Genomic DNA, 25,992 nt, shown 5'->3' with positions numbered 1-25,992 from the left:
TCCCCTTTGGAGGTGAGGCTTTGAAATCCAGAAGATATCCCTGGGAAACAATCTCCAGAGCCCAGGGATCCTGGACGTCTCTTGCCCAAGCCTGGGCAAAGAGAGAAAGTCTGCCCCCAACTAAATCCGGTCCCGGATCGGGGGCTACTCCTTCATGCTGTCTTAGAGGCAGCAGCAGGTTTTTTGGCCTGCTTTCCCTTATTCCAAGCCTGGTTAGGTCTCCAGACTGGCTTGGACTGGGCAAAATTTCCTTCTTGTTTTGCAGTAGAGGAAGTTGAAGCTGCGCCACTCTTGAAGTTTCGAAAGGAATGAAAATTAGTCTGTTTGGTCCTTAATTTGTTGACCTATCCTGGGGAAGAGAAGGGCCTTTTCCTCCAGTAATATCAGAAATGATCTCCTTCAGTCCAGGCCCGAATAGGGTCTACCCTTTGAAGGGGATGTTGAGAAAAAAACTACCACATAAACTGCAAAACAGTATTAAAAAGTAGTAAACTCTACGAAATTTTTACAGTGTGTATAAGAGACTAAAGCAGCATTGCACCCACTTGCAAATGGATGATTAATCCCTTAGGCCCCAAACCGGATTAGAAAAACGGAAAAGCCGTTAAAAAAACAGTCAAACACACTGCCACAGCTCTGCTTTGGCTCCTACTTGCCCTTAAACACGATTTTGCAGGAAAAAAAACCCTCTATAGTGGTCCTAGATGCCAGAGGACTCCTTTAGGGAAGCTGGATGTCTCAGTCTGAATATCAACTGCGCATAAAGTGCGCGAAAATAGGCCCCTCCCACCATGCACTCAATGTCAGAGGGCCTTAAAAAAGTACTTCTAGGAGTAATCTAACAAGCCATGTGGAAAACTAGGCCCCAAATAAAGATTTATCACCATCAGAGAAAAAACGTTTTTTCTGTAAGTTATGAAAAATGTTTACACTAAGTAATATGAGAGTTAACATGAATATTACCCTTATCTTGTAAGCATGATCCCAGTCGTTGTTAAATCACTGTATCAGGCTTACCTCAAATATATCAGGCACTTTCAGCATTTTTTAGACCTTATCATCTCTCTAGAAAATAATATACTGCACATACCTCAAAGCAGGTGATCTGCAAACTGTCCCCCCAACTGAAGTTTTCTTTCCATACTCTTCAGTTATGTGTGAGAACAGCAATGGACCTTAGTTACAAACCGCTAAGATTGCAAATAATCACAGTTTTAAAACGCATGAATAATTTAGTTTAATTCCTTAAATAAATTAAAGGGACAGTCTACTCCAGAATTTTTATTGTTTAAAAATATACATAAACCCTTTATTACCCATTCCCCAGTTTTGCATAACCAACACGGTTATATTAATATACTTTTTACCTCTGTAATTACCTTGTATCTAAGCCTCTGCAGTCTGCCCCCTTATTTCAGTTATTTTGACAGACTTGCATTTTAGCTAATCAATGACTCCTAAATAACTCTACAGAAGTAAACACGTTATCTATATGGCACACATGAACTAGCACTGTCTAGCTGTAAAAACTGTGAAAATGCACTGCGATAAGACGCGGACTTCAAAGGCTTAGAAATTAGCATATGAGCCTACCTAGGTTTAGCTTTCAACAAAGAATACCAAGAGAACAAAGCAAATTTGATGATAAAAGTAAATTGAAAAGTTGTTCAAATTGAATCATGAAAGTTTAATTGACTAGACTGTCCCTTTAACTACAACAAATGTACTAAAAATATACCATCCGCATATTCCTGTTTCTGCTGTTAATCAATTACTTTATTTCAAAAACATCTCAATTGCAAAAAATCATGCTAAAGTTGTATTTACAATATTAAAATGTGAAATAACACAGCTTAACATGAAAGCTAATGGTCATCTAGATCATGTGATTTCTGTACAATCACACACCAGTTTCCTTGGTCGTGATAACTTTGCATTGTGGTGATGTTCGGCAAATGATTACACAGTGCCTCAAGCTCTCCTTCACAGAATACATGATAATAACGATGGAACACAGGGCTAGCTCCTTTCTGGTTTTCTTTACACTCTAAAGGGTTGGATGTTACAGTGTCTTTTGCCTGGCTTGTTATTTTAAGATGCCAAGGAACGAGCAGATCTTGAGAATCAAATGCCGTTCTGTTAGTGTGAACAGGTAGTGTGATATTAATGTCTTCCTTTTTCACATTTGTGCTTTTACATATTTGCTTTTCTTTATCAGTTTTGTTTTCCTTGAGATACTTTGATTTATTTTTCTTATATTCTTGCTCCATGGCCCAGACATAAATGAGTGCTGTTCCACCTGCTCGTAGGAGACGGGTTAGTTCTCCAACGGCCGCCAATCTTCTTTCCTTTAGCAAAAAACAAAACAAAACAACTCATTATATGGGCTTCAAAGCCCCTTTATATTTAGAAACTGTGGCAACAAATGGTAACGCGGACTACACTACATGACAGGAAAAAGTGCTGCTATCTAGTGCTCTTGCGAATGTATAACATTATTGCAAAATTGCTGAATACACGTGCACACTTATGACCTTATATCCCTGCTTCTCAACAAAGGATACCAAGAAAACAAAGACATTTTGATAATAGAAGTAAATTTGAAAGTTGTTTAAAACTGTATGCTCTACACTTGCACTCATAACAACACTATCTGATAAAAATTATTTAAAAAAATTGTATAAAAGAGTTATAAGGTTTCTAACATATGAGGTCTCAGGTGTTAGAAAAAAAGACAGGTAAAGGGCTTTAACATAGCGTTACATACATATACATTTCTAAAGATGTATATGTATGTATGTGTGTATATGTATTTACAGATATATATACACATACATATACATTTCTAAAGATGTATATGTATGTATGTGTGTATATGTATTTACAGTATATATACACATAGAAACACATACATATAAAAATGTCCTCAACTATGGCACAAGGGTGACGCTGTTTAAAATATCTGTAAACAAACCCTTATGCTACATATGCAAGTCATGATAAAAAAAAAAGAAAATTATTGTTTTACTGAGTGTGATTTAAAATGGTGAACTTTAACATAGCAATATGTTACTCTACAATCTACATAGATCATTTCTAGACACTTACATTTTTTGGCAAATGTTTTAGCTGCTTAGACCAACAGCCAGAAAAAAAATCTGTGAATGTTTTAAAAGTTTAAAGGGACATTCCGGTCAAAATTGAAATGCACAGAGATGAATTACTTTGAATCGAAACATATTTGCAATATACATGTATTGGCATAAATGCTTCTAGTAAACATTTTTGTTTTAGTGTTAACATTTTTCTCTGCACGTGCATGTGAAGCATAGCTAGATATTCTCAGTGCACCAGCATTTTAAATACTGCAGCTGCCCAGAGCTGCAAGTGGGGCTTGTATCATGTCAGCAATTATCAAACTAAGTCATTACCACATTAGGCTCTCTGAGAAAGTGCTGTGTTTAAAATGCTGGTGCACGATGCATACTTGGATACACTTTTGAAACAGCTGTAGCTTTTATTAGAAGCATTTTTGCTAATACATATATATTACAAAAATGCTTCTATTCAAAACTGTAATGCACCCATGTGGATTTTAATTTTGGCTGGAATGTCCCTTTAAAAGATTTGAATTTGCACAGTGTACTATAACAAACACAATTATGCAAAAGTAACATTCTAGTCAGAAAATAGTTTCTGCTATTTTGATACCGGTCAGTGCGCATTCACGCAGCTAATAAAGACCCCAAAAAAGCTACAAAATGGGGGCATTAAAAATGATTTTTTTTTCGTCACTTATCTTTTAACTAGTAAGTCTTTAACAAACGTTTTACCATGGTGGTTACATATGGGGGGAAAAATATTCTATTTTTTTTAGACTTTTTTTTTAGAAATATACTTTAAAAAGCTACATAATATTAATTCATTTCACTTACTTCTGTTGCAAAATGGTGAATAACCGCTATGGAGATACAAGCATCAAACGAACCAGACTGGAAAGGTACTGATAAAGCGTCACACACACATGCCTCAAAATTCTTTTCGCCACAAATGTCCACAAGATTTTTACTCCTGTCACAGCCAATCTGCCAGACACAAAGGAAACATAATATTTATATATATTTTTAATTATAAGCATTAATAAACAAACCGGTGACCCTTCAAAAACATCTGTAAGAAGGGATTCTAAATAGAATATATAAAAGTAGAAAATTGAGAAAAACAAAATATATGCTTACCTTAAAATTAATAATTTATTTCATGATGGTGAAAGTCCATAAGCCATGTGAGATTAAAGTCTAGTCCACTAGGAGAAGGCAGAACACCCAACATAACAGAGCTTTTTTATCCCTTCCACTATCCCATACCTATGTCCAAGAGAAAAACGTAAGAAAGATAAAGCAAGGTAAGAGAAGTACAAACCGGTACAGCCACTGACTATACTGAAGAAACAAGGGTGGCTCTTGTGGACACTTGCCATCATGAAATAAATTAATTTATTAGGTTTGCATACATTTTGTTTTCTTTCATAAGATGGTGAGAGTCCACGGGCCATAACATGTGAGATCCTATACCCAAACTGTCAAGTCCATAAGGCCACCATTAAATAGTGTGTGGTAACAGCTAAAGGGACATGAAACCCCATTTTTTCTTTCATTAGTGAGGCAGAACAAACAATTTTAAACAACTATTCTGTTTAAAATATAGGTACCTATTTGCACAACAATGTGTGTGTTGATCCATGTGAGAATCTGGTGTCTATAAGAGGCACCACACAGAAAATGCAAGAGATCTATAATAGTATAGTATAAAACACAACAATAATAAAAACACAAGGATAAAAGTGAAAACAACAGACATATTGTAGCAATATAAAAGTGGTGTGTAAAACCAGAACTGTCCGATATACGCAAATGGAAACAGTCACACAGCCCTCACAAATAGTGGTGAAGGAGGTCTCCAATGGCTCAGGGGGAGCCAGGGCAGCTCTTCTATGATGTCCAGCAACACACTTGGGTACACTAAAACTATAAAAGTAAAAGGCGCCTTATAGAGTAGATCAGCAAATAAGGGGTAGTTAACGGACAAGGTGAATCAGTCCTATTCACATGAAGGAAGGCACTAGTCAGTGCAAAACAGGCAAGCCGGATCCTCAAAGTCGCCCGGCAGACTCACTCCCGACAGCAAGACAACGTACGCCAGGAGGGCAGCAGAGTTTCCGGATAATCTTCCAATGTGGTGGTATTCAAATCGCGGTGGGGGAAGTGGAACTAGTGCAACCAGGCACCAAATATCAAATACTTAAATGGTATGATGATGATAAGCAGCAGATGTTTAAATTTATTAAAAAGTAAAAAAACATAAATTATGCTTACATGATCATTTTGTTTCCATCGTGGGGAGGAGAGATCATGGCTTTATTCATTACTTGTGGGAAATAAGAACCTGGCTGCCAGGAGGAGGCAAAGACACCCCAGCCAAAGGCTTAAATACCTCCCCCACTCCCCTCATCCCCCAGTCATTCTGGCAAGGGAACAAGGAACAGTAGGAGAAATATCAGGGCATAAATGGTGCCAGAAGAACAAATACAAATTAGGTCCGCCCAACGGAGCAACGGGCTGGAGCCTTGGACTTTCCTCCTCACTATGGAAACAAAATTATCAGGTAAGCATAATTTATGTTTTCCATCTAAAGGGGAAGAGAGTCCACGGCTTCATTCATTACTTGTGGGAAACAAATACCCAAGCTCTAGAGGACACTGAATGAAAAATGGGAGGGCAAAAAGGCAGACCCTAATCTGAGGGCATCACAGCCTGCAAAACCTTTCTCCCAAAAAAAGCTTCCGCAGAAGCAAAAATGTAAAATTTGTAAAACTTTGTAAAAGTATGTAAGGAGGACCAGGTAGCCGCCTTACAAATCTGCTCCATAGAGGCCTCATTCTTAAAGGCCCAAGAAGAAGCCACAGCTCTAGTGGAATGAGCCGTGATCCTCTGAGGAGGCTTATGTCCCGCTGTCTCATAGGCTAAGCGAATCATGCTCCTCAACCAAAAAGACAAAGAAGTAGCAGAGGCCTTCTGGCCCTTACGCTTCCAAATCCAAATTATGAAGTAACCTCTCCTTTGGAGAAGAAGGGTTAGGACACAAAGAAGGAACAACTATTTCCTGATTGATGTTACGATCAGACACAACCTTGGGAAGAAATCCCAATCCAGTGCGAAGAAAAGCCTTATCAGCGTGAAAAACCAAATAAGGAGGCTCCCATTGCAAGGCCACCAGCCCAGAAATTCTGCGTGCCGATGCAATAGCTAACAGGAAGAGGACCTTCCAAGAAAGAGTCTTAATGTCAGTCGAGTGCATAGGTTCAAACGGAGCCCTCTGCAATACCTTAAGAACTAAGTTTAAGCTCCAGGGAGGAGCGGACTGTCTAAAGACAGGCCTGATTCTAGACAGAGCTTGAACAAAAGACTGTACTTCAGGAAGCTCAGCGAGCCTCTTGTGCAACAAGACTGATAATGCCAAAATTTGTCCCTTTAAGGAACTGGCGGCAAGCCCCTTCTCCAGACCATCCTGGAGAAAGGAAAGAATCCTAGATACCTTAACTTTATGCCAAGGATATCCATGCGACTAGCACCAGGACAAGTAAGTCCTCCACACCTTATGATAGGTGCGACGAGTGACCGGCTTCCTGGCCTGAACTAGAGTATCAATAACCCTCTCAGACTAAGCGTTCAATCTCCACACAGTCAGCCTCAGAGAATCTAGATTTTGATGTTGAAAGGGACCCTGTTCCAGCAGATCACTGCGACAGGGTAACCTCCAAGGAGGTGAGGATGACATCCCCACCAGATCTGAAAACCACGTCCTCCACGGCCACGACGGAGCGATCAGAATGGCCGAAGCTCGCTCCTGCTTGATGCGGGCCACTACACGAGGAAGAAGCAGTAACGGTGGAAAAATGTAAGCTAGGTTCAAACCCCAAGGAACCGCTAAGGCATCTATCCGCTCTGCATTGAAAATCCCTTGACCTCGACCCGTAACTGGGTAGCTTGCAATTGAGTCTGGACGCCATGAGATCTATCTCTGGCGTTCCTCATCTGAGACAAATCTCTGCAAACACCTTGGGGTGGAGAGACCATTCCCCCGGATGAAAGGACTGCCTGCTGAGAAAGTCCGCATCCCAGTTGTCCACACCCGGAATGTGGATCACTGAGAGTGAGCAGTTGTGCGACTCCGCCCATTCCAAAATCCGAGACACCTTCCTCATTGCTAGGGAGCTTCTTGTACCCACCTGATGGTTGATGTAAGCCACCAAGGTAATGTTGTCGGTCTGGAATCTGATGAAGCTGAATGACCCCAGAGGAGGCCACGCCTTTAGAGCATTGTAGATTGCTCGAAGTTCTAGAATGTTTATTGGGAGGAGATAGTCCTCCCGGACCCATTTTCCCTGTGCCATCCTGGCACCACTAACAGCTCCCCATCCTGCCAGACTCGCGTGCGTGGTCACAATCTCCCAGGACGGTCTCCCCAGGGATAGTTGTTCCGGACGGATCCACCAAGAGAGGGAGTTTCGAGTCTGAACGTCCAGGGATATCTGCTGTGATAGATCGGAATGATCGCTGTTCCACTGTCTCAACATGCACAACTGAAGAGGTCTGAAATGGAACCTGGCGAATGGAATGACATCTATGTTGGAAACCATGAGTCCTATAACCTCCATACATAGGGCCACCGAGGGACTTGAGGAGGACTGAAGAGCCAGACAAGAGGACGCAATCTTCCTGCGTCGCTTATCTGTGAGAAATATCTTCATGGATATAGAGTCTATTATTGTGCCCAGGAACTCCACCCTGTTGCTGGGAACCAGGGAACTCCTTCCTTAGTTGATCTTCCAACCTTGAGATTGGAGCAGGAGAAAAAGGGCCCTCGAGTGATCCTGTGCGAGACTAAATGACATCGCCTGGACTAGGATGTCGTCCAGATAGGGCGCCACAGCAATGCCTCTGGATCTGGCTACTGCAAGTAGCGCCCCCAGAACCTTCATGAAGACTCTCGGGGCCGTTGCGAGACCAAAAAGAAGGACCACAAACTGGAAGTGTTGGTTCAGAAACGCAAATCTCAGGAACCTGAAATAATCCCTGTGGATTGGTACATGAAGGTGTCCCTCTTGTACTAGGGGCAGAATATATCTGATTGTTTCGATTTTGAACGATGGAACAGTCAGAAATTTGTTTAAACACTTTAGGTCTAGTTCCCTTGGACTGATCCACTTTAGCGGCGGGCTGCTGGTGTTGGGCCTTGTCCGCACGAAATGGACAAAAGGTAGGACCCTTAGGCTTAGTCTTCTTATCCTGCGGTAGAAAAGCACCCTTGCCTCCCGTAACCGTGAATATGATCTAATCCAATCCTGGACAGAACAAAATCTTTCCTTGAGAAGGTAGGGACAACAATCTCGACTTAGAGGTCATGTCCGCAGACCATGATTTTAGCCACAGAGCCCTGCGAGCTAAAACGGAAAAACCTGATATTTTCGCATTCAGGTGAATAATTTGCATATTGGCGTCACATATGAAAGAATTGGCGACCTTCAACCCCTTAATCTTTTCCTGTATCTCCTTAATGGAAGTCTCCCCATCGACCATATAACACACGTATTCACACCAATATGTTGCAGCTCTGGAAACCGCGGCCACAGTTGCTGCAGGTTGAAAAACAAACCCTGTGTGCTGAAACATCTTCTTAACATGTTTTCCAACTTTTTATCCATGGGCTCTTTAAACGACAAACTATCCTCAAGTGGGAATAGTCGTCCACTTTGCGAGCGTAGAGATGGCACCATCCACTTTAGGGACAGTTCCCCATAGCTCGAGCTGAGAGTTTGGAGCGGGGAACAGTTTCTTAAAGGAAGAAGATAGGGAAAAGGAAGAACCTAATCACTCCCATTCATTCTTAATAATATTAGCCATCTTAACGGTAACCGGGAAGGTCTGAGGTACCACCCTGTCCTCATATACTTTATCAAGCTTAGGAATCAAAGGTACCTCCGGAAGCTTCGGTTCCGGAACCTCCAGAGTAGAAAGCACTTGCTTCAGCAAAAAGCGCAAATTCTCCATCCTAAACCTAAAGTCAGGCTTCTCCGCAGCCGGAGGCCTAGATGACACGGATTCCGACCCAAAAGGGGCCTCCTCCGAAGAGTCGGATTGGGCCTCATCAGCAGATAACACCCTCTGATATTTCCATAGGCGTAGATAACCCCTGGGCCGGACCGCCAAGATGCGTCCTACGCTTGCGCTTAGCAGAACGTGGTAAAGCATGGATCACCTTTGATACCGCTGTTTGCAGTTGATCCGCAAAATCTGACGGCCAACAAAGATCTCCCGTAAGAGTAATGGTTGGACCCTGGGGCGCTGCATGTGCAATAGGAGATGGATGCAGGGAATGCACCTCACGGGACGGAGAGCCCTCAGAGGTGGACGGCTCAGTAGTACTAGACATCCTCTTATTTTTAGATGTCGCAACATTATCAAGGCATGTGGAACATAGTTGAGCAGGCTGATCTACCAGAACCTCCTCACAATAAACACAGGTATGAGACTTTGTTAAAGAGGGAGTACCCTCTAATGCTTCAGAATCCTCCATAGCTTGCGCTTTTATTACGGACTAGAATTTAATAAAAATAAGGGGCACCTTTATAACCTCCAATGGCCGGGACACTCACCACCTCCTATGACCCGGACTACAGAAACCGCTTAGTTTCTTGCGCCAGTCAAGCAGAAGAAGTTGCCGCCACACCCGGTCACATGGAGTCCCTTACAGGACCACCCCTGCACTAGGGAAGAAAACGCACCAAAAAGGCCGCCCAATACTCCCAGAAGAAAACCTGTCAGTTCCACCATTGCCAGAGCCTCATCTCGCACATAACGCAGCAATGACAAAATAAACAATATTATGTATAAACCCCCCCTGTTTAATAATCCCCCTTCCAGGAATATTCACCCTTGATTCTATAAAGATAAAGGTGCCACACTGTGACCCTGTCTTCTCCGTTATCATTATGATATAATAAAATGAAACAATCTTACCAGAATCTATGCCGTGGAACAGGAACACGGCCCTTTAAGTGTGACAGGTTAGTAGCATCGCTCCTGACATGGACTTGAGTGTAGAAAGCAGGCAGCAAAACTCGTCAATGCTAATTACTTATGGAGCTGTTAGTAAAGATGGTTTCACCCAGGCTCTCACTGAGAGGCTGACAGGACTACTTAAAACTTCAGTCCCCTTCCGAAGAGTACTACCCTCCATAAGAGACTACTTCGAATCTTCTGGCACTTCTCTGCCATCCTCCTGTGACGAAAGGCAAAGAATGACTGGGGGATGAAGGGAGTGGGGGAGGTATTTAAGCCTTTCGCTGTGATGTCTTTACCTCCTCCTGGTGGCCAGGTTCTTATTTCCCACAAGTAATGAATGCAGCCATGGACTCTGCTCCCATTTAGATGGAAACATATACAGCATATAGCTACGCGTTTCTCAGCGGCACAGCACCGTTTCAACAGGCTATAGTATACTAAAAAACTGCTGTTTATTTAAAAAACATCCTAACCAATCAGAATAAGGCCTAAAGACAACACCTACATTGATTATGGTGGAGATCACCTGTAGAAGTTGGGTGCACGTAAATAATCTTAACCCTTTGAGTGCTAATGACGTTTCTCACTCTGGTGCCAATGACGGCTCAGAGCCTTCATGAGCACTCTCCCATCTTGAGGGAGATCTGGGGGTTCCTAACCGCTCCTACCCCGGCAATCATGCGCAACGATCATGCGCTCCTACCCACGACATCACCACGCAACTTTATTTATACTTAACAATGTTAAAAAAAAGTCTGTAAAAAAAAATATTTTTTTTTTCCCCAAAAATAATAAAAACCGTAGAAAATATTAGCACCCAGGTGGGACAGTGCTTAGCACTCAAAGGGATAAAGGGACACTGAACCCAAATTTTTTTCTTTCGTCATTCAGATAGAGCATGCAACTTTAAGCAACTTTCTAATTTACTCCTATTATCAAATTTTCTTCATTCTCTTGGTATCTTTATTTGAAATGCAAGAATGTAAGTTTAGATGCCGGCCCATTTTTGGTGAACAACCTGGGTTGTTCTTGCTGATTGGAGGATAAATTCATCCACCAATAAAAAAGTGATGTCCAGAGTTCTCAACCCCAAAATAAGCTTAGATGCCTTCTTTTTCAAATAAAGATAGCAAGAGAACGAAGGAAAATTGATAATAGGAGTAAATTAGAAAGTTGCTTAAAATTGCATGCTCTATCTGAATCACGAAAGAAAAAAATTGGGTTCAGTGTTCCTTTAAGGCATTCCTTTACAAGATGGTAACCTTAATACAGATTTAAAACAATATTAATGCAGAAAAAAATCATCTCTTTCAAAATACAAATGATAAAGATTAGTTAAAGGGATATTAACCCCACATTTTCCCTTTCATGATTCAGATAGAGCATGCAATTTTAAGCAACTTTCTAATTTACTCCTATTATCAATTTTTCTTTGTTCTCATGTTATCTTGATTTGAAAAAGCAGTAAAAAAGGTTAGGAGCCGGCCCATTTTTTAGTTCAGCACCTTGGTAGAGCTGCTGATTGGTTTGCTACATTTAGCCACAAATCAGCAAGTGCTACCCATGTTCTGAACAAAAAATGGTCTGGCTCTAAAGCTTATAGTACTGCTTTTTCAAATCAAGATAGCATGAGAACAAAGAAAAATTGATAATAGGAGTAAATTAGAAAGGTGCTTAAAATCTCATGCTCTATCTGAATCATGAAAGAAAAAAAATGGGGTTAGTATCCCTTTAAGATCATAGAATCAAAATAATTCCCCACTGTATGTATATATATCTCTCTCTTGCTGTATTAGCCAGACTAAATATTGCCGTACTCTAGATCTCATAAGAGCCCAATATATAAGCATGCAAATACATTAGTATGGAAAATAAATAGTGATGTTCATATAAAAATCATAATAATAATGTTAATCATCATGATAAAATATCCACAGATAATTCTCAACGTTATTATTACTAGCTCATAGACCACTGTCTAGCATGCAACCATATGCCTGAATAAAAATATAAATGCCACCAGTACAAAAAAAAGTACAAAATGGTAATCTTTGCCAAAAAAGATTAATAGGGAAGGGGAGAGGGGGGAGTAAAGAAAGTGTGTTAAGAAAATAAAAATAAGTGCGAAAGACAACATATGCATAGACCGAAGTCTCTATAGTGATGTGATGTCCTCAGAAGGGATTGTGGTGATGTTTTAATTGTATGACAGCCAGTGCAGGAAAAGGGAGGAATATGTGTTTGATATCATAATGGTGTAAAATCAAGTGATATTACTTTGATTAATCTAAAAAAAAAATATATATATATCTATATAAAATAAAGAAATGTACAACACATACACACATTATATATATATATTATATATATATATATATATATATTGACACGATAGTGTAACAAAAATAATAATAATGTATAACCATAATAAATATCAACAATAATATTATTAATTTCAAATGTATGTAAAATATGTAATATTTGAATATAAAACAAATATATAATACTAGTCCTAAAGCCCGTTCACACGGGCCATTTTTTGCAGTACAGCAGTCCCACCCCTTGCGCTCTCTCCCCCCCTCTCTTTTGCTCTCTCTCTCCCCCTCTCTTTTGAACTCTCTCTCCCCCCTCTCCCCCTCTCTTTTGCGCTCTCTCTCTCCCCCCTCTCTTTTGCGCTCTCTCTCCCCCTCTCTTTTGAGCTCTCTCCCCCCTCTCTTTTGAGCTCTCTCTCTCCCCCTCTCTTTTGCACTCTCTCTCCCCCCTCTCTTTTGCGCTCTCTCTCCCCCCTCTCTTTTGCGCTCTCTCTCCCCCCTCTCTTTTGCGCTCTCTCTCTCCCCATCTATTTTGCACTCTCTCTCTTCCCCATCTCTTTTGCGCTCTCTCCCCTCCCTTTTGCGCTCTCTCTCCCCCCTCTCTTTTGCGCTCTCTCTCCCCCTCTCTTTTGCACTCTCTCTCTCCCCCTCTCTTTTGCGCTCTCTCTCCCCCCTCTCTTTTGCGCTCTCTCTCCCCCCTCTCTTTTGCGCTCTCTCTCTCCCCCATCTATTTTGCACTCTCTCTCTTCCCCATCTCTTTTGCGCTCTCTCCCCCTCTCTCTCTCCTCCCTTTTGCGCTCTCTTTCCCCCCTCTCTTTTGCGCTCTCTCTCCCCCCTCTCTTTTGCGCTCTCTCTCTCCCCATCTATTTTGTGCTCTCTCTCTTTCTCCCCTCTCTTTTGCACTCTCTCTCCCCCCTCTCTTTTGTGCTCTCTCCCCCCTCTCTTTTGCGCTTTCTCCCCCCTCTCTTTTGCACTCTCTCTCCCCCCTCTCTTTTGCGCTCTCTCTCCCCCTCTCTTTTGCGCTCTTACTCCCTCTCTTTTGCGCTCTCTCTCTCTCCCCCCTCTCTTTTGCGCTCTTACTCCCTCTCTTTTGCGCTCTCTCTCCCCCCTCTCTTTTGCGCTCTCTCTCCCCCCCTCTCTTTTGCTCTCTCTCTCCCCCTCTCTTTTGTGCTCTTCACCCCTCTTTTGCGCTCTCTCTCTCCCCCTCTCTTTTGCGCTCTCTCCCCCCTCTCTTTTGCGCTCTCTCCCCCCTCTCTTTTGCGCTCTCTCTTCCCCTCTCTTTTGTGCTCTCTTCCATTTCTTTTGCACTCTCTCTTCCCCCTCTCTTTTGCGCTCTGTCTCCCCCTCTCTTTTGCGCTCTCTCCCCCCCTCTCTTTTGCGCTCTCTCACCCCCCTCTCTTTTGCGCTCTTCACCCCTCTCTTTTGCGCTACCTTTCTCCCCCCCTCTCTTTTGCGCTCTCTCCCCCCTCTCTTTTGCGCTCTCTCTACCCCCTCTCTTTTGCGCTCTCTCTCCCGCCCTCTTTTTTGCTCTCTCTCCCCCCTCTCTTTTGCTCTCTCTCCCCCCTCTCTTTTGCGCTCTCTCTCCTGCCCTCTCTTATGCACTCTCTCTCCCGCCCTCTCTTTTGCGCTCTCTCCCCACTCTCTTTTGTGCTCTCTCCCCCTCTCTTTTGTGCTCTCTCCCCCTCTCTTTTGTGCTCTCTCCCCCCTCTCTTTTGTGCTCTCCCCCCTCTCTTTTGTGCTCTCCCCCCTTTTGCTCTCTCTCTCCCCCTCTCTTTTGCGCTCTCTCTCCCCCTCTCTTTTGCGCTCTCTCTTTTGCTCTCTCTCCCCTCCTCTCTCTATCTCTCTCCCCTCTCTATCTCTCTTCCCTCTCTATCCCCTCTCCCCTCTCTATCTCTCTCCCTTCTATCGCGCGACTGCACCCGGTCACGCCCCCTTCACTGCTATTACCATCCGACCACGCCCCCGCTCACGCCCAGCCACGCCCACTTCTGACGCAGATTAGACGACAGCTAGGGACTCAAAGGCCAGGTGTGTTTGTCCTTGTGCTGTCTACTGTGCATGACAGCTTCGGACAAACACACTTGGCCTTTTATATTATAGGATGTGTGAAAGTTGTGTGAATAAATGTGGTGCTAATAAAGGTGTCGCCGACACCTACATACATTTATTAACCCCTAATCTTCTGACCCCAACGTTGCCGCTACTATAATAAATGTATTAACCCCTAAAGCTAAGTCTAACCCTAACCCCCCCTAACTTAAATATAATTTAAATTAAACAAAATTAATTAAACATAATTAAATAAATTAATCCTATTTAAAACTAAATACCTATAAAATAAACCCTAAGCTAGCTACAATATAACTAATAGTTACATTGTAGCTAGCTTAGGGTTTATATTTATTTTACAGGTAAGTTTGTATTTATTTTAACTAGGTACAATAGTTATTAAATAGTTATTAACTATTTAATAACTACCTGGCTAAAATAAGTCCAAAATTACCTGTAAAATAAATCCTAACCTAAGTTACAATTACACCTAACACTACACCATCATTAAACTAATTACCTAAACTACCTACAATTAATTACAATAAAATTAAATAAACTAAATTACGAAAAACAAAACCCACTAAATTACAGAAAATAAAAAAAGAATTACAAGAATTTTAAACTAATTACACCTAATCTAATCCCCCTAATAAAATAAAAAGCCCCCCAAAATAATAAAATTTCCCTACCCTATACTAAATTACAAATAGCCCTTAAAAGGGCCTTTTACTCAGCATTGCCCCAAAGTAATCAGCTCTTTTACCTGTAAAAAAATACAATAACCCCCCAACATTACAACCCACCACCCACACACCCCTACTCTAAAACCCACCCAATCGCCCCTTAAAAAAACCTAACACTAACCCCCTGAAGATCACCCTACCTTGAGCCGTCTTAACCCAGCCGGGCACAAGTGGTCCTCCATACGGCAGAAGTCTTCATCCGATGGCGGCAGAAGAGGTCCTCCATACGGCAGAAGGCTTCATCCAGACGGCATCTTCTATCTTCATCCTTCCGGAGCGGAGCGGGTCATCTTCAATCCAGCCGACGCGGAGCATCCTCTTCAAACGAAGTCCTAACGAAAAATAAAGGTTCCTTTAAATGACGTCATCCAAGATGGCGTCCCTTGAATTCCGATTGGCTGATAGAATCCTATCAGCCAATCGGAATTAAGGTAGGAAAAATCCTATTGGCTGATGTAATCAGCCAATCGGATTGAAGTGCAATACGATTGGCTGATCCAATCAGCCAATAGGATTGACCTCACATTCTATTGGCTGTTCCAATCAGCCAATAGAATGCGAGGTCAATCCTATTGGCTGATAGCATCAGCCAATAGGATTTTTCCTACCTTAATTCCGATTGGCTGATAGGATTCCATCAGCCAATCGGAATTCAAGGGACGCCATCTTGGATGAAGCCATTTAAAGGAACCTTTATTTTTCGTTAGGACTTCGTTTGAAGAGGATGCTCCGCGTCGGCTGGATTGAAGATGGACCCGCTCCGGAAGGATGAACATAGAAGATGCCGCCTGGATGAAGCCTTCTGCCGTATGGAGGACCTCTTCTGCCCCGATCGGATGAAGACTTCTGCCGTATGGAGGACCACTTGTGCCCGGCTGGGTGAAGATGGCTCAAGGTAGGGTGATCTTCAGGGGGTTAGTGTTAGGTTTTTTTAAGGGGGGATTGGGTGGGTTTTAGAGTAGGGGTGTGTGGGTAGTGGGTTTTAATGTTGGAGGGTATTGTATTTTTTTTTTTAGAGGTAAAAGAGCTGATTACTTTGGGGCAATGCCCCGCAAAAGGCCCTTTTAAAGGGCTATTTGTAATTTAGTATAGGGTAGGGAAATTGTATTATTTTGGGGGGCTTTTTTATTTTATTAGGGGGATTAGATTAGGTGTAATTAGTTTAAAATTCTTGTAATTCTTTTTTATTTTCTGTAATTTAGTGGGGATTTTTCCGTAATTTAGTTTATTTAATTTTATTGTAATTAATTGTAGGTAGTTTAGGTAATTAGTTTAATGATAGTGTAGTGTTAGGTGTAGTTGTAACTTAGGTTAGGGTTTATTTTACAGGTAATTTTGTACTTATTTTAGCTAGGTAGTTATTAAATAGTTAATAACTATTTAATAACTATTGTACGTAGTTAAAATAAATACAAAGTTGCCTGTAAAATAAAAATAAATCATAAGCTAGCTACAATGTGACTACTAGTTATATTGTAGCTATCTTAGGGTTTATTTTATTGGTAAGTATTTAGTTTTAAATAGGAATACTTTATTTAATTAAGTTAAATAAATTTTGTTTACATAATATTTAAGTTAGGGGGTTGTTAGGGTTAGACTTAGGTTTAGGGGTTAATAACTTTATTATAGTGGCAGCGACGTTGGCGGCAGATTAGGGGTAAATTAATTTAATATAGTTGCGGCGACATTGGGGGGGGGGCGGATTAGGGGTTAATAACTATAATGTAGGTGTCGGCGATGTTGGGGGCAGCAGATTAGGGGTTAAAAAGCGTAAGATTAGGGGTATTTAGACTCGGGTTCATGTTAGGGGTAGACATTTTTTTGCGTTAGAAGCTGAACACTGCTTTTTTGCAGGTGTTAGGTTTTTTTCAGCAAGCTCAGCCCCATTGTTTCCTATGGGGAAATCGTGCACGAGCACGTTTAGCCAGCTTACTGCTACCGTAAGCAACGCTGGTATTGAGGTGAGATGTGGAGCTAAATTCTGAGGCTTTTCTGAGGCTAATGCCGGCTTGCAGAAAACTCGTAATACCAGCGTTGGCTTAAGGGAGCAGTAAGAAAAAAAGGAGCGTTAGCCCCGCAAGCCTTACCGACAAAAACTCGTAATCTAGCCGATTGTGATTTTTTTCAGCATTAAAGGGACAATCAAGTCCAAAACAACTTTCATTTTTCAAATAGGACATGTAATTTTAAACAACTTTCCAATTTACTTTTATCAACAATTTTTCTTTGTTCTCTTGGTATTCTAGTTAAAAGCAAACCTAGGAAGGCTCATATGATAATTTCTAAGCCCTTGAAGGCTGCCTCTATTTTATTTACTTTTCACAGCAGGGGAGAGCAAGCTCATGTAGGCCATATAGATAGCATTGTGATCACGCCCGTGGCTAGTGGCAGACACTGCACTAATTGGCTAAAATGCAAGTCAATAGATAACTAAAAGTCATGTGATTAGGGGTTGTCAGAAGATGCTTAGAAACAAGTTAGTCACAGAAGTAAAAAGTATATTAATATAATAGTGTTGGTTGTGCAAAACTGGGGAATGGGTAATAAAGGGATTATCTATATTTTTAAACAACAAGTCTGGTGTTGACTGTCCCTTTAATATTGTTTTAAATCTGTATTAAGGTTATTAATGTTACCATCTTGTATAGGAATGCCTAAAGATTATTTACGTGCACCCCACTTCTACAGGTGATCTCCACCATAATCAATGTGGGTGTTGTCTTTAGGCCTTATTCTGATTGGTTAGGATGTATTTCAAATAAGCAGCAGTTTTTTAATATACTATAGCCTGATGAAACAGTGCTGTGCCACAGAGAAACGCGTATCTATATGCTATATATGTTTTTAACTTTTTAATAAATGGTTTTAAACATCTGCTGCTTATCGTCATTTGAGAATTTGGTGCCTGGTTGCACTAGTTCCACTTCCCCCACAGTGGTGTGAATACCACCACTTTGGAGGATTATCCGGAAGCTCTGCTGCCCTCCTAGGCTGTTGGGAGTTGGCTGGGATGTCTTTGCCTCCTCCTGGCAGCCAGGTTCTTATTTCCCACAAGTAATGAATGAAGCCGTGGACTCTCCTCTCCACGATGGAAACAAAATTATCCGGTAAGCATAATTTATGTTTTTTTAACTTTTTAATACATTTAAACATCTGCTGCTTATCGTCATCATACCATTTAAGTATTTGATATTTGGTGCCTGGTTGCACTAGTTCCACTTCCCCCACCGCGATTTGAATACCACCACTGGAAGATTATCCGGAAGCTCTGCGGCCCTCCTAGGCGTACATTGTCTTGCTGTCGGGAGTGAGTCTGCCGGACAACTTTGTGGATCCGGCTTGCCTGTTTGGCCCTGACTAGTGCCTTCCTTCATGTGAGTAGGACCGATTCACCTTGTCTGGTCTACCATACGAGGCGCCTTCTACTTTTATCATTTTAACTTTCCCGTTTACTTCTATTATCAAATTTGTTTCATTCCTTTGGTATCATTTGATGAAGGATCAGCAATGCACTACTGGTTTCTAACTGAACACATGGGTGAGTCAATGACAATAGGTATATATATATATATATATATATATATATATATATATATATATATATATATGTCAGTCCAGAGGCACAGGCACTCAGTGGTCTTAGATAAAAAATTTGTTTCATCAAGTTAAAAAAGACATAACGTTTCGGCACATTGCTGTGCCTTTGTCAAATGTCCAACAGATACAACAAGAGACCTAAAAATAATGACAAACATGCATCAAAACACTCCTTATATACATATCTATTAACCACCGTAGTTTAAGCGTACCGCCATCAAACACATGTGTGTGATGTCATCAGAATGTGCCAACGTGCGTAACGTCATGACGTATGTACCGGCGTTGCCATGGCGATGTTGTATACTGACACTAGCGGTTATGAGTAAAAGAGGAGTGCTTATATTAATCACATGATATGGCTGCTGCAAGAGCTCTGGGAACAAAAAATAAACTAAATGCATAGCAAAATAAGATGCAAATATCACCCTATAAAGGATAACTATAGCATCGTAAATGGTCCCATACTTAAGGCAGCACATAGCATGTGATAAAAAGCAAAAGAGATTAAAATGGAAACAATGCAAATTTAGGAACAGTATGGCATGTATAAGTTATTTATAATGGAAACAAATACAAACTGATAAGTAACACTAAAAGTTGAGCAACCAATATTAGCATATATCAGAAACCTATATATATTATATAAAAGGACATAAGGCCACTTCATGGCCCAATGGAATATGTTAGAAACTTTGATGAGCAGTGAGAACCCAATGATGGTGCAATTAGAAGCACAGCGAAGAGTAAGAGAAAGTCTCATTGAACCAATGGAGAAAATGTGGATCCAGTCCTATGTCACATCCTTCAGTAGAAGGGGCTGAAGTCCTGGGAGGTATTGAGGCCTCTTGGGGCCAAAGTGTCCAACCGATAAATCCACTTGTTTTCAAGTTGTAACAATTTCTTCGCTCGATTACCACCCCTAGACATAGGGGGTACATGGTCGATCAACATAGATCTCAAACTTGAAACAGCATGTTTAAACTTAGTAAAGTGGCGTGCTACAGGCTGATCTGATTCACCTTTAGTAAGTGCCTCACTTATGGCACAAAGATGATTGGCCATCCGCTCCCGGAAGGTGGTCACAGTTTTACCAATGTAGACCCTTGAGCATGGACGAATCAACATGTATACTACAAAGGTGCTTGTACAAGATAACCAATGGCATATCTTATATCTGTGGTGGTTGTGTGGATGTTGTAATGTATTGCTCCTAAGCATACCATTGCAGGTGATGCAACTCCCACATAGAAAACAGCCCACCTTAGCTAATTTTAACCATGTCTCCTTCTTATAGTGTTTTACAGGATCAGATTTGACCAACAGGTCTCTTAGATTATTTGCCCTGCGGTACACTATCCTGGGGGCAGAAGTCCTCTGAAATGGAAGTGTGGGATCAGTCTCTACCACCGGCCAATGTTGCCGCACAGCCTTTGTCAAATGCAGCCACTAATCAGCAGCTAGAACTTAAGTTCTTTTCCGCTCTTGAGCTTACCTAGATAAACCTTTCAGCAAAGGATAACAAGAGAAGGAAGCAAATTAAATAATAGAAGTAAATTGGAAAGTTGTTTAAAATTGTATGCTCTGGAAGTAAATTGGAAAGTTGTTTAAAATGACATGCTGTAGTTCCGGGGGGAGGAGACTGTGTGCAGGACGTGCTGTGAGCACCTCTCTCTAAAACTCCTACCATAGCCATTGGCGGCTAAAATTCGCGCCGACCTTCGTTCCAAGGCGGTGGCTAAAATTATCCAAGGGATACCGGACCCCGGCTCCATATCGGTGCAGCTACAACGCATCGTGCTTGGCCATTATAAACTTTGACTCCCTGTAATTTCACACTAGGATTAGGAACCATACACGCATTCCCCCACCCCTCCCACCGGTGTTGCGAGAGGAGGTGGAAGGGACACTGGATATCAAGACCCAAGCTAAGATTAGGCGAAAAGTCAAGAACGGGTACCTTTTCTTCGACCCCTGATTTAACTTTGGTGCAAGGAAATCACTTGGTCCCTCTCAACTTACCCTGCTCTTACCTGCTTCCTGGGGGCATCGATGCAGTGGAACCTGTCAGCTGTCCGCTGGCCTCCAATGGGAGGCGCACACAAGGATCACTGAGACGCCGGCTGGTGACGTCGGACGACGGACGCTGCGCTACCCACTGACATGGAACGGGAGTGACTGCCAAGCTGTATACTCCACACACCGCTGCTGCTCGTGGAATCTCGGCAGCCCCCGTCTGCAAACCGTGTCTAGTGGGTTCTGGAGGCTGTCGCAGCCTACGCTCCGGATTTTCCTGAGAGGGGCCAATATCTGCATCATCTGAGGAAAGCTGAAAGCCAGGGCTCTGGGACCTGCTGATGCCATTTCACCACTGTGTATGGTATAAGGTACTTTTATTCTGTTGAGGTACAAGTTACTTGGCTATCAGAGAGCTAGTGTGATCCAACATAAATACTTGAAAAGCTGCGTTTAATTTGACCGGACAGAACTTTTCTTTAGACTTTGGAACTAAAGCAGCATTTAAGAGGCTCATAAAGTTTGCCCCCCCTGGCCTGGGGGCCTTCTTTTTCTTTTTTTCCTGCTCTATCCTCCTCATTACTTCACACATAAGGAAGCCAACTGGACATAGGGGGAACTGTGTATTTCCTACAAATCTGCATGAGCCACTAACCCTCCTACCCGTTTCTACTAGATTCTTTCTTGCTTTGCATGACCTAAACGAAGGGTGAAGGGAGAAGGGAGGAAAAAGGAGGGTTTTGCAGCGTCGGAGAAAGACTATCCTATACACTCTGCTAATCAATATTTTGTTTTGTATTTTCTTCTCGATGCTGCAGCTATATTACAACTCACAGGGCCATGGGGAAATTGTTATAGCGGCATAGTTTGCTTTTAAATTTGAAAGTGAAAGGATCTCTGAAATCATTATATGTTTGTGGTTAAAAGCTTCTAAAACCTCTGTTATTAAGGCCTGGTCAGGTATACATGTACAACTTTGAGTGATTGGTTGCTTAATAGGATAAAGTCTCAGTTGTTTTTTCTTTTTTTGAACAGGCAGCCCCCCTTAAATACTGCTTCATCTTTAAAAATTGCTTAAAGAAAAACGTTATTTCTTATGCTATTTCATTGCTGTACATAAACTTTATATATATAGTTGGCTAAGATATAAGACATTCACTATAGTAAACGTGCTCCCCTGGGTTTAGGGAGGGGGAATAGGGACGGGGAGGGAAAGAGGGAATTGAAGTACTGGAGAAATATATCCGTTTCCCCCCTTGTGTTCGTGTTTATTAAAGGCACGTTATGCTAGCCATAGGGGAACAAAAAACTGTACTGTAGTTCCTTTTTTTTTTATTCCTGAAGAGGGGATAGGAATAGGAAAGCTGATATATACATACAACTACAAAAGTTTAAATTTGAGCTTCATTGCCATAAATTTGACAATTGCTTTTTTTCTCTTTTTTTTTTTTTTCTCTCTCTCTTCTTTTTCTTTTATTTTTCCCTTCTCTAGAAAATATTAATATGCCTGATTCATTGTTGTAGTCACAGGGGTATTGGTAAATAGAAAAATACCGCTTACTGAATACTTCTAACTAAGGTTGGGATAGGAATATCCCTGTGACTATAACAATCGTCTTCAGAATATTGGGCTAAACTCTCTAGTGAATTTAAGTCCAAAAACGCAGTTATCTCTGTACACCTTCTTATTATTATAACAATTAAGCTGTTGTTGTATATAAATACCTCACTCTAACTCACATATGTTTGATTGGCTTTAGCTGTAAATTGGTAAAAAAGAGAGGATCAATTTAAGACTTAGTGACTTTATAATCTAGGCAGCTCAAATAATCATCTTTACACTTGCCCTTTTTTATATAAAATCCTTTTCTAAGATTTTAGAAAAAGTCACACTACAAAAACCTCCCCAAACTTATGATCCAATTCAGGAACTTCTGTATCCTGTTTGGAGTTAACAAGTGGTAACTGTTAAAAGTTCTCTAAAAACCTTTACTAATAAGCTTGGGGTAGGCAATACTAGGCTGTCTGGTCTCAACCCTGCCATTGCTTGGGAGAACAGCTGTATCATCACTAACAACTCACATCCCTGGTAGACCACTGCCCTAGTCTTGGGTTCCCCCCCTTTTTTTTTTTTTTCTCCCTCACACAATCACGGCTGGCACTTACACAAATTGTTTTTCACGTTCACAGGTTAATAATATAGTTCTCACTTCCCTTAATTCACTACACCCTCCCCTCTACCCTTCACATTAATAATTTATAATAAATCACCCCATCTCACAATCACATTACACTTCTTCACACTAATATAATCATGTCTTACACTCTGATCTTCAGGTCCATAACTCACAAATCTCACGCAACTAGCTATCCACTTCCCCCACTTAGCTCCCTTCTGTCCTATGGACAGATTTTTAAATACTTCCCTTAAAACTACTTCTCCAAGCATGGCAGGCAGATATAAGGATAAAAAAACTAAAGGAGCCTCAGAAAACATAACAGATATCACTACATCTACCACTAACCCTACTATAGAGGCCCTTAACGCTCAAAATTTGGTTTCCAACATACTTGAAGCTTTGACCCCCAAATTTGAAACTCTGAGATCTGAGATTAAACAGGACATAGTCCAACTCACACATGAAATAAGGCAATTCTCACACAGATTACAAGAGGCAGAACAGAGGGTCTCAGATCTAGAAGATCTTACTACTTTGCATAGTTCTAATCTAGAAGAAACCAACTCTAAAATTCAAAAACTAATGTTAAAAGTTGAGGATCTCGAAAATAGATCTCGAAGGAACAATATAAGGATTATTGGAATACCTGAGGGCAAAAAGTATGAAGATCTCTCCTTATTTGTTACCCAGACCCTAGTACAACTTTTAGAATTGCCTACCTCCCATATAATAATAGAAAGGGCCCATAGAGTAGGCCCACTCTCAACTGATAATAAAGCAAACAGGCCTAGACCAGTAATTGTGCGCTTTTTAAATTTTCTTGATAAAACTAACATACTTCAACAATTCAGAAAGAAACAACCAATCAGTCTAGATGGAGCCAAAATTCTCCTGTTTCAAGACTTCTCAGTTGAGACAGCCTCTAGGAGGAAAGAATTGGCACCAATATGTACAGAACTGATACAAAAAGGATATAAAGCGACAATACTATATCCACATAAACTTAGAATATTTGCTAGGGATAAGGTTTATTTTTTTGAAAATGCCCGTGAAGCCGAAAAATTTAGTTTGGAAATAGAATCTACAACACAAACAGTGCACAGACAGAAGCAATAAACGAATTATAACTAGCTCAATAAGCCTCTATTAGAATCGTAATGGGTTTTCTTAAAATAAAGCAGTCCTCACTAGAGGGCCATTATTGGACCAAGCGCTTAGCAGGGGAGATTTCCTTGCTGAGCATTGAATTGAGACACTGTGGGGTTTTTTTTTTTTTTTTCTCTCTCCTCTTCCCCCCCCTGCTCTTGCCCCTGCTCCCACCCTCTGTTATATTGCCCTATCCCAGGATAGAAAATGATTAAAAGACCAGACAAAGTCAAAATTATATCGTGGAATATAGGTGGTATCTCGACCCCTATCAAAAGGAAAGCAATCGTCTCGCACCTTAGAAAAATGCAGGCAGATCTTGCATTCCTGCAAGAAACACACTTGAGTATAGACGAAGTAAAAAAATTGAAAGGCTCCTGGGTAAAAGAGGTTGTTGCCTCTCCCAGCTTTGGGAAAAAAAGAGGGGTAGCCATACTGATTGGGAAGAGAGTGGGATACGAGTTAATCCATTCTGAAAGGGATCCCGAGGGGAGATATGTGATGATAAAAATCAAAATTCAAGACCAGTTATTTACCCTTTGTAATATATACGCACCTAATACCCTAGACTATGAGTTTTGGGACACGCTTCAATCCAAAATACTAATCTACTCAGAAGGTTATGTGGTATTGGGAGGCGACTTTAATATGGCGCCGCAATCTCCTCTAGATAGGCTTCGAAAAACCAATAAACAAGTTAAACAAAAAAGAGATAATCTTGAAACAAAAATATTTAAAACCCTATTTCAGAATTTAGCTGTAAAAGACATCTGGAGGATTCAACATCCCGATGTCCAAGAATACACCTGCCTTTCTAGGGCCCATAAAACCCTATCCCGTATAGATCTTTTCCTAACTGATGCTAGGTTATGTACAATGAAAATTACTGCAGGAATAACCTCTGTAATTCTATCCGACCACTCTCCTATTTTTTTGGAATTACAGCTAAATAGATCTATAAATGCCTCCACAAGATTTAGATTCCCGCATCACTTGGCCAATGACTCTAAATTTAAGAACCATCTGATCACCAAATTTAAAGAGTATCTTCATTTTAATTCTGAATTTATTGATCGCCCTGAAATATTCTGGGGAGCTGCTAAAGCAGTCCTCAGAGGTGAAGTAACGGCTTATGCTGCCATGATATCCAAAAAATTAAAAAAGAGAGAGAGAGAGGTCACGAACTCTGTGATTAATGCATACAATCGGTATCTGCTACAAAATACACCTTTCCATTGGGCTAAATATATAAAAGCCAAGAGTGAGAGAGATGCCATGGCATTATTAATGGAAACACAGAGAGAATTGAGGTTTCAGGCCAAGCTTTATCGGTTTGGCAACAAATCGGGTAAACTATTAGCTAAGTTAGCTAAGAATGATAATAAGCCTCCTATAATTGAAAAAATTCTCCACCAAGGGAAATCACTGGTTAAAACCGAAGACATTCTAGAGGCTTTTTCGGAGTACTATAGAGATCTGTACTCTGCAAAAACTACAGATATATCTCAGTCCAGACAATTTTGGGGCCAGATTAATTGTCCCTCAATCACAGCAGAAATGAACTCCTTTCTGAATAGCCCGATTTCCAATGAGGAAGTCAGTAAAATGATCCTTGAGTCAGCAACGAATAAAGCAGCAGGACCAGATGGTCTTCCTAACGAGGTATATAAAATTCTAACTTCAGAGATAGCTCCATATCTATGTAAAATCAATTCTTTATTGAAAGCTATGCTATACCAGCTGGCTTCTCAGCCTCTTTTACAACCTTGCTCTTAAAGGGTGGTAAGGACCCTAGTCATAAGGGATCTTATCGACCGATAGC

The 25,992-nt window shown here is 41.1% G+C and overlaps 1 protein-coding gene across 3 annotated transcripts in view; it reads right to left on the bottom strand.

Moving 5' to 3' along the window:
- Positions 1–1,754: 1,754 nt before the first annotated feature.
- The window catches only part of ALKBH8 (alkB homolog 8, tRNA methyltransferase), a 532,982-nt gene continuing 508,744 nt past the window's right edge, over positions 1,755–25,992 (bottom strand). For all 3 annotated transcript variants that reach the window (XM_053708559.1, XM_053708557.1, XM_053708560.1), the window contains 2 exons: positions 3,936–4,085; positions 1,755–2,348 (listed from right to left, as the gene is read on the bottom strand). In XM_053708559.1, coding sequence (XP_053564534.1) covers positions 1,866–2,348; positions 3,936–4,085 — 633 coding nt within the window. In that variant the 3' untranslated portion in view covers positions 1,755–1,865. The remainder of the gene's footprint in view (positions 2,349–3,935; positions 4,086–25,992) is intronic.

The sequence above is a fragment of the Bombina bombina genome, chromosome 3 (assembly GCF_027579735.1).
Source record: "Bombina bombina isolate aBomBom1 chromosome 3, aBomBom1.pri, whole genome shotgun sequence".
In the NCBI taxonomy this organism is placed as follows: domain Eukaryota; kingdom Metazoa; phylum Chordata; class Amphibia; order Anura; family Bombinatoridae; genus Bombina; species Bombina bombina.
The sequence above is the reverse complement of the archived record's forward strand: the minus strand, read 5'-3'. Positions and strand labels throughout refer to the sequence as shown.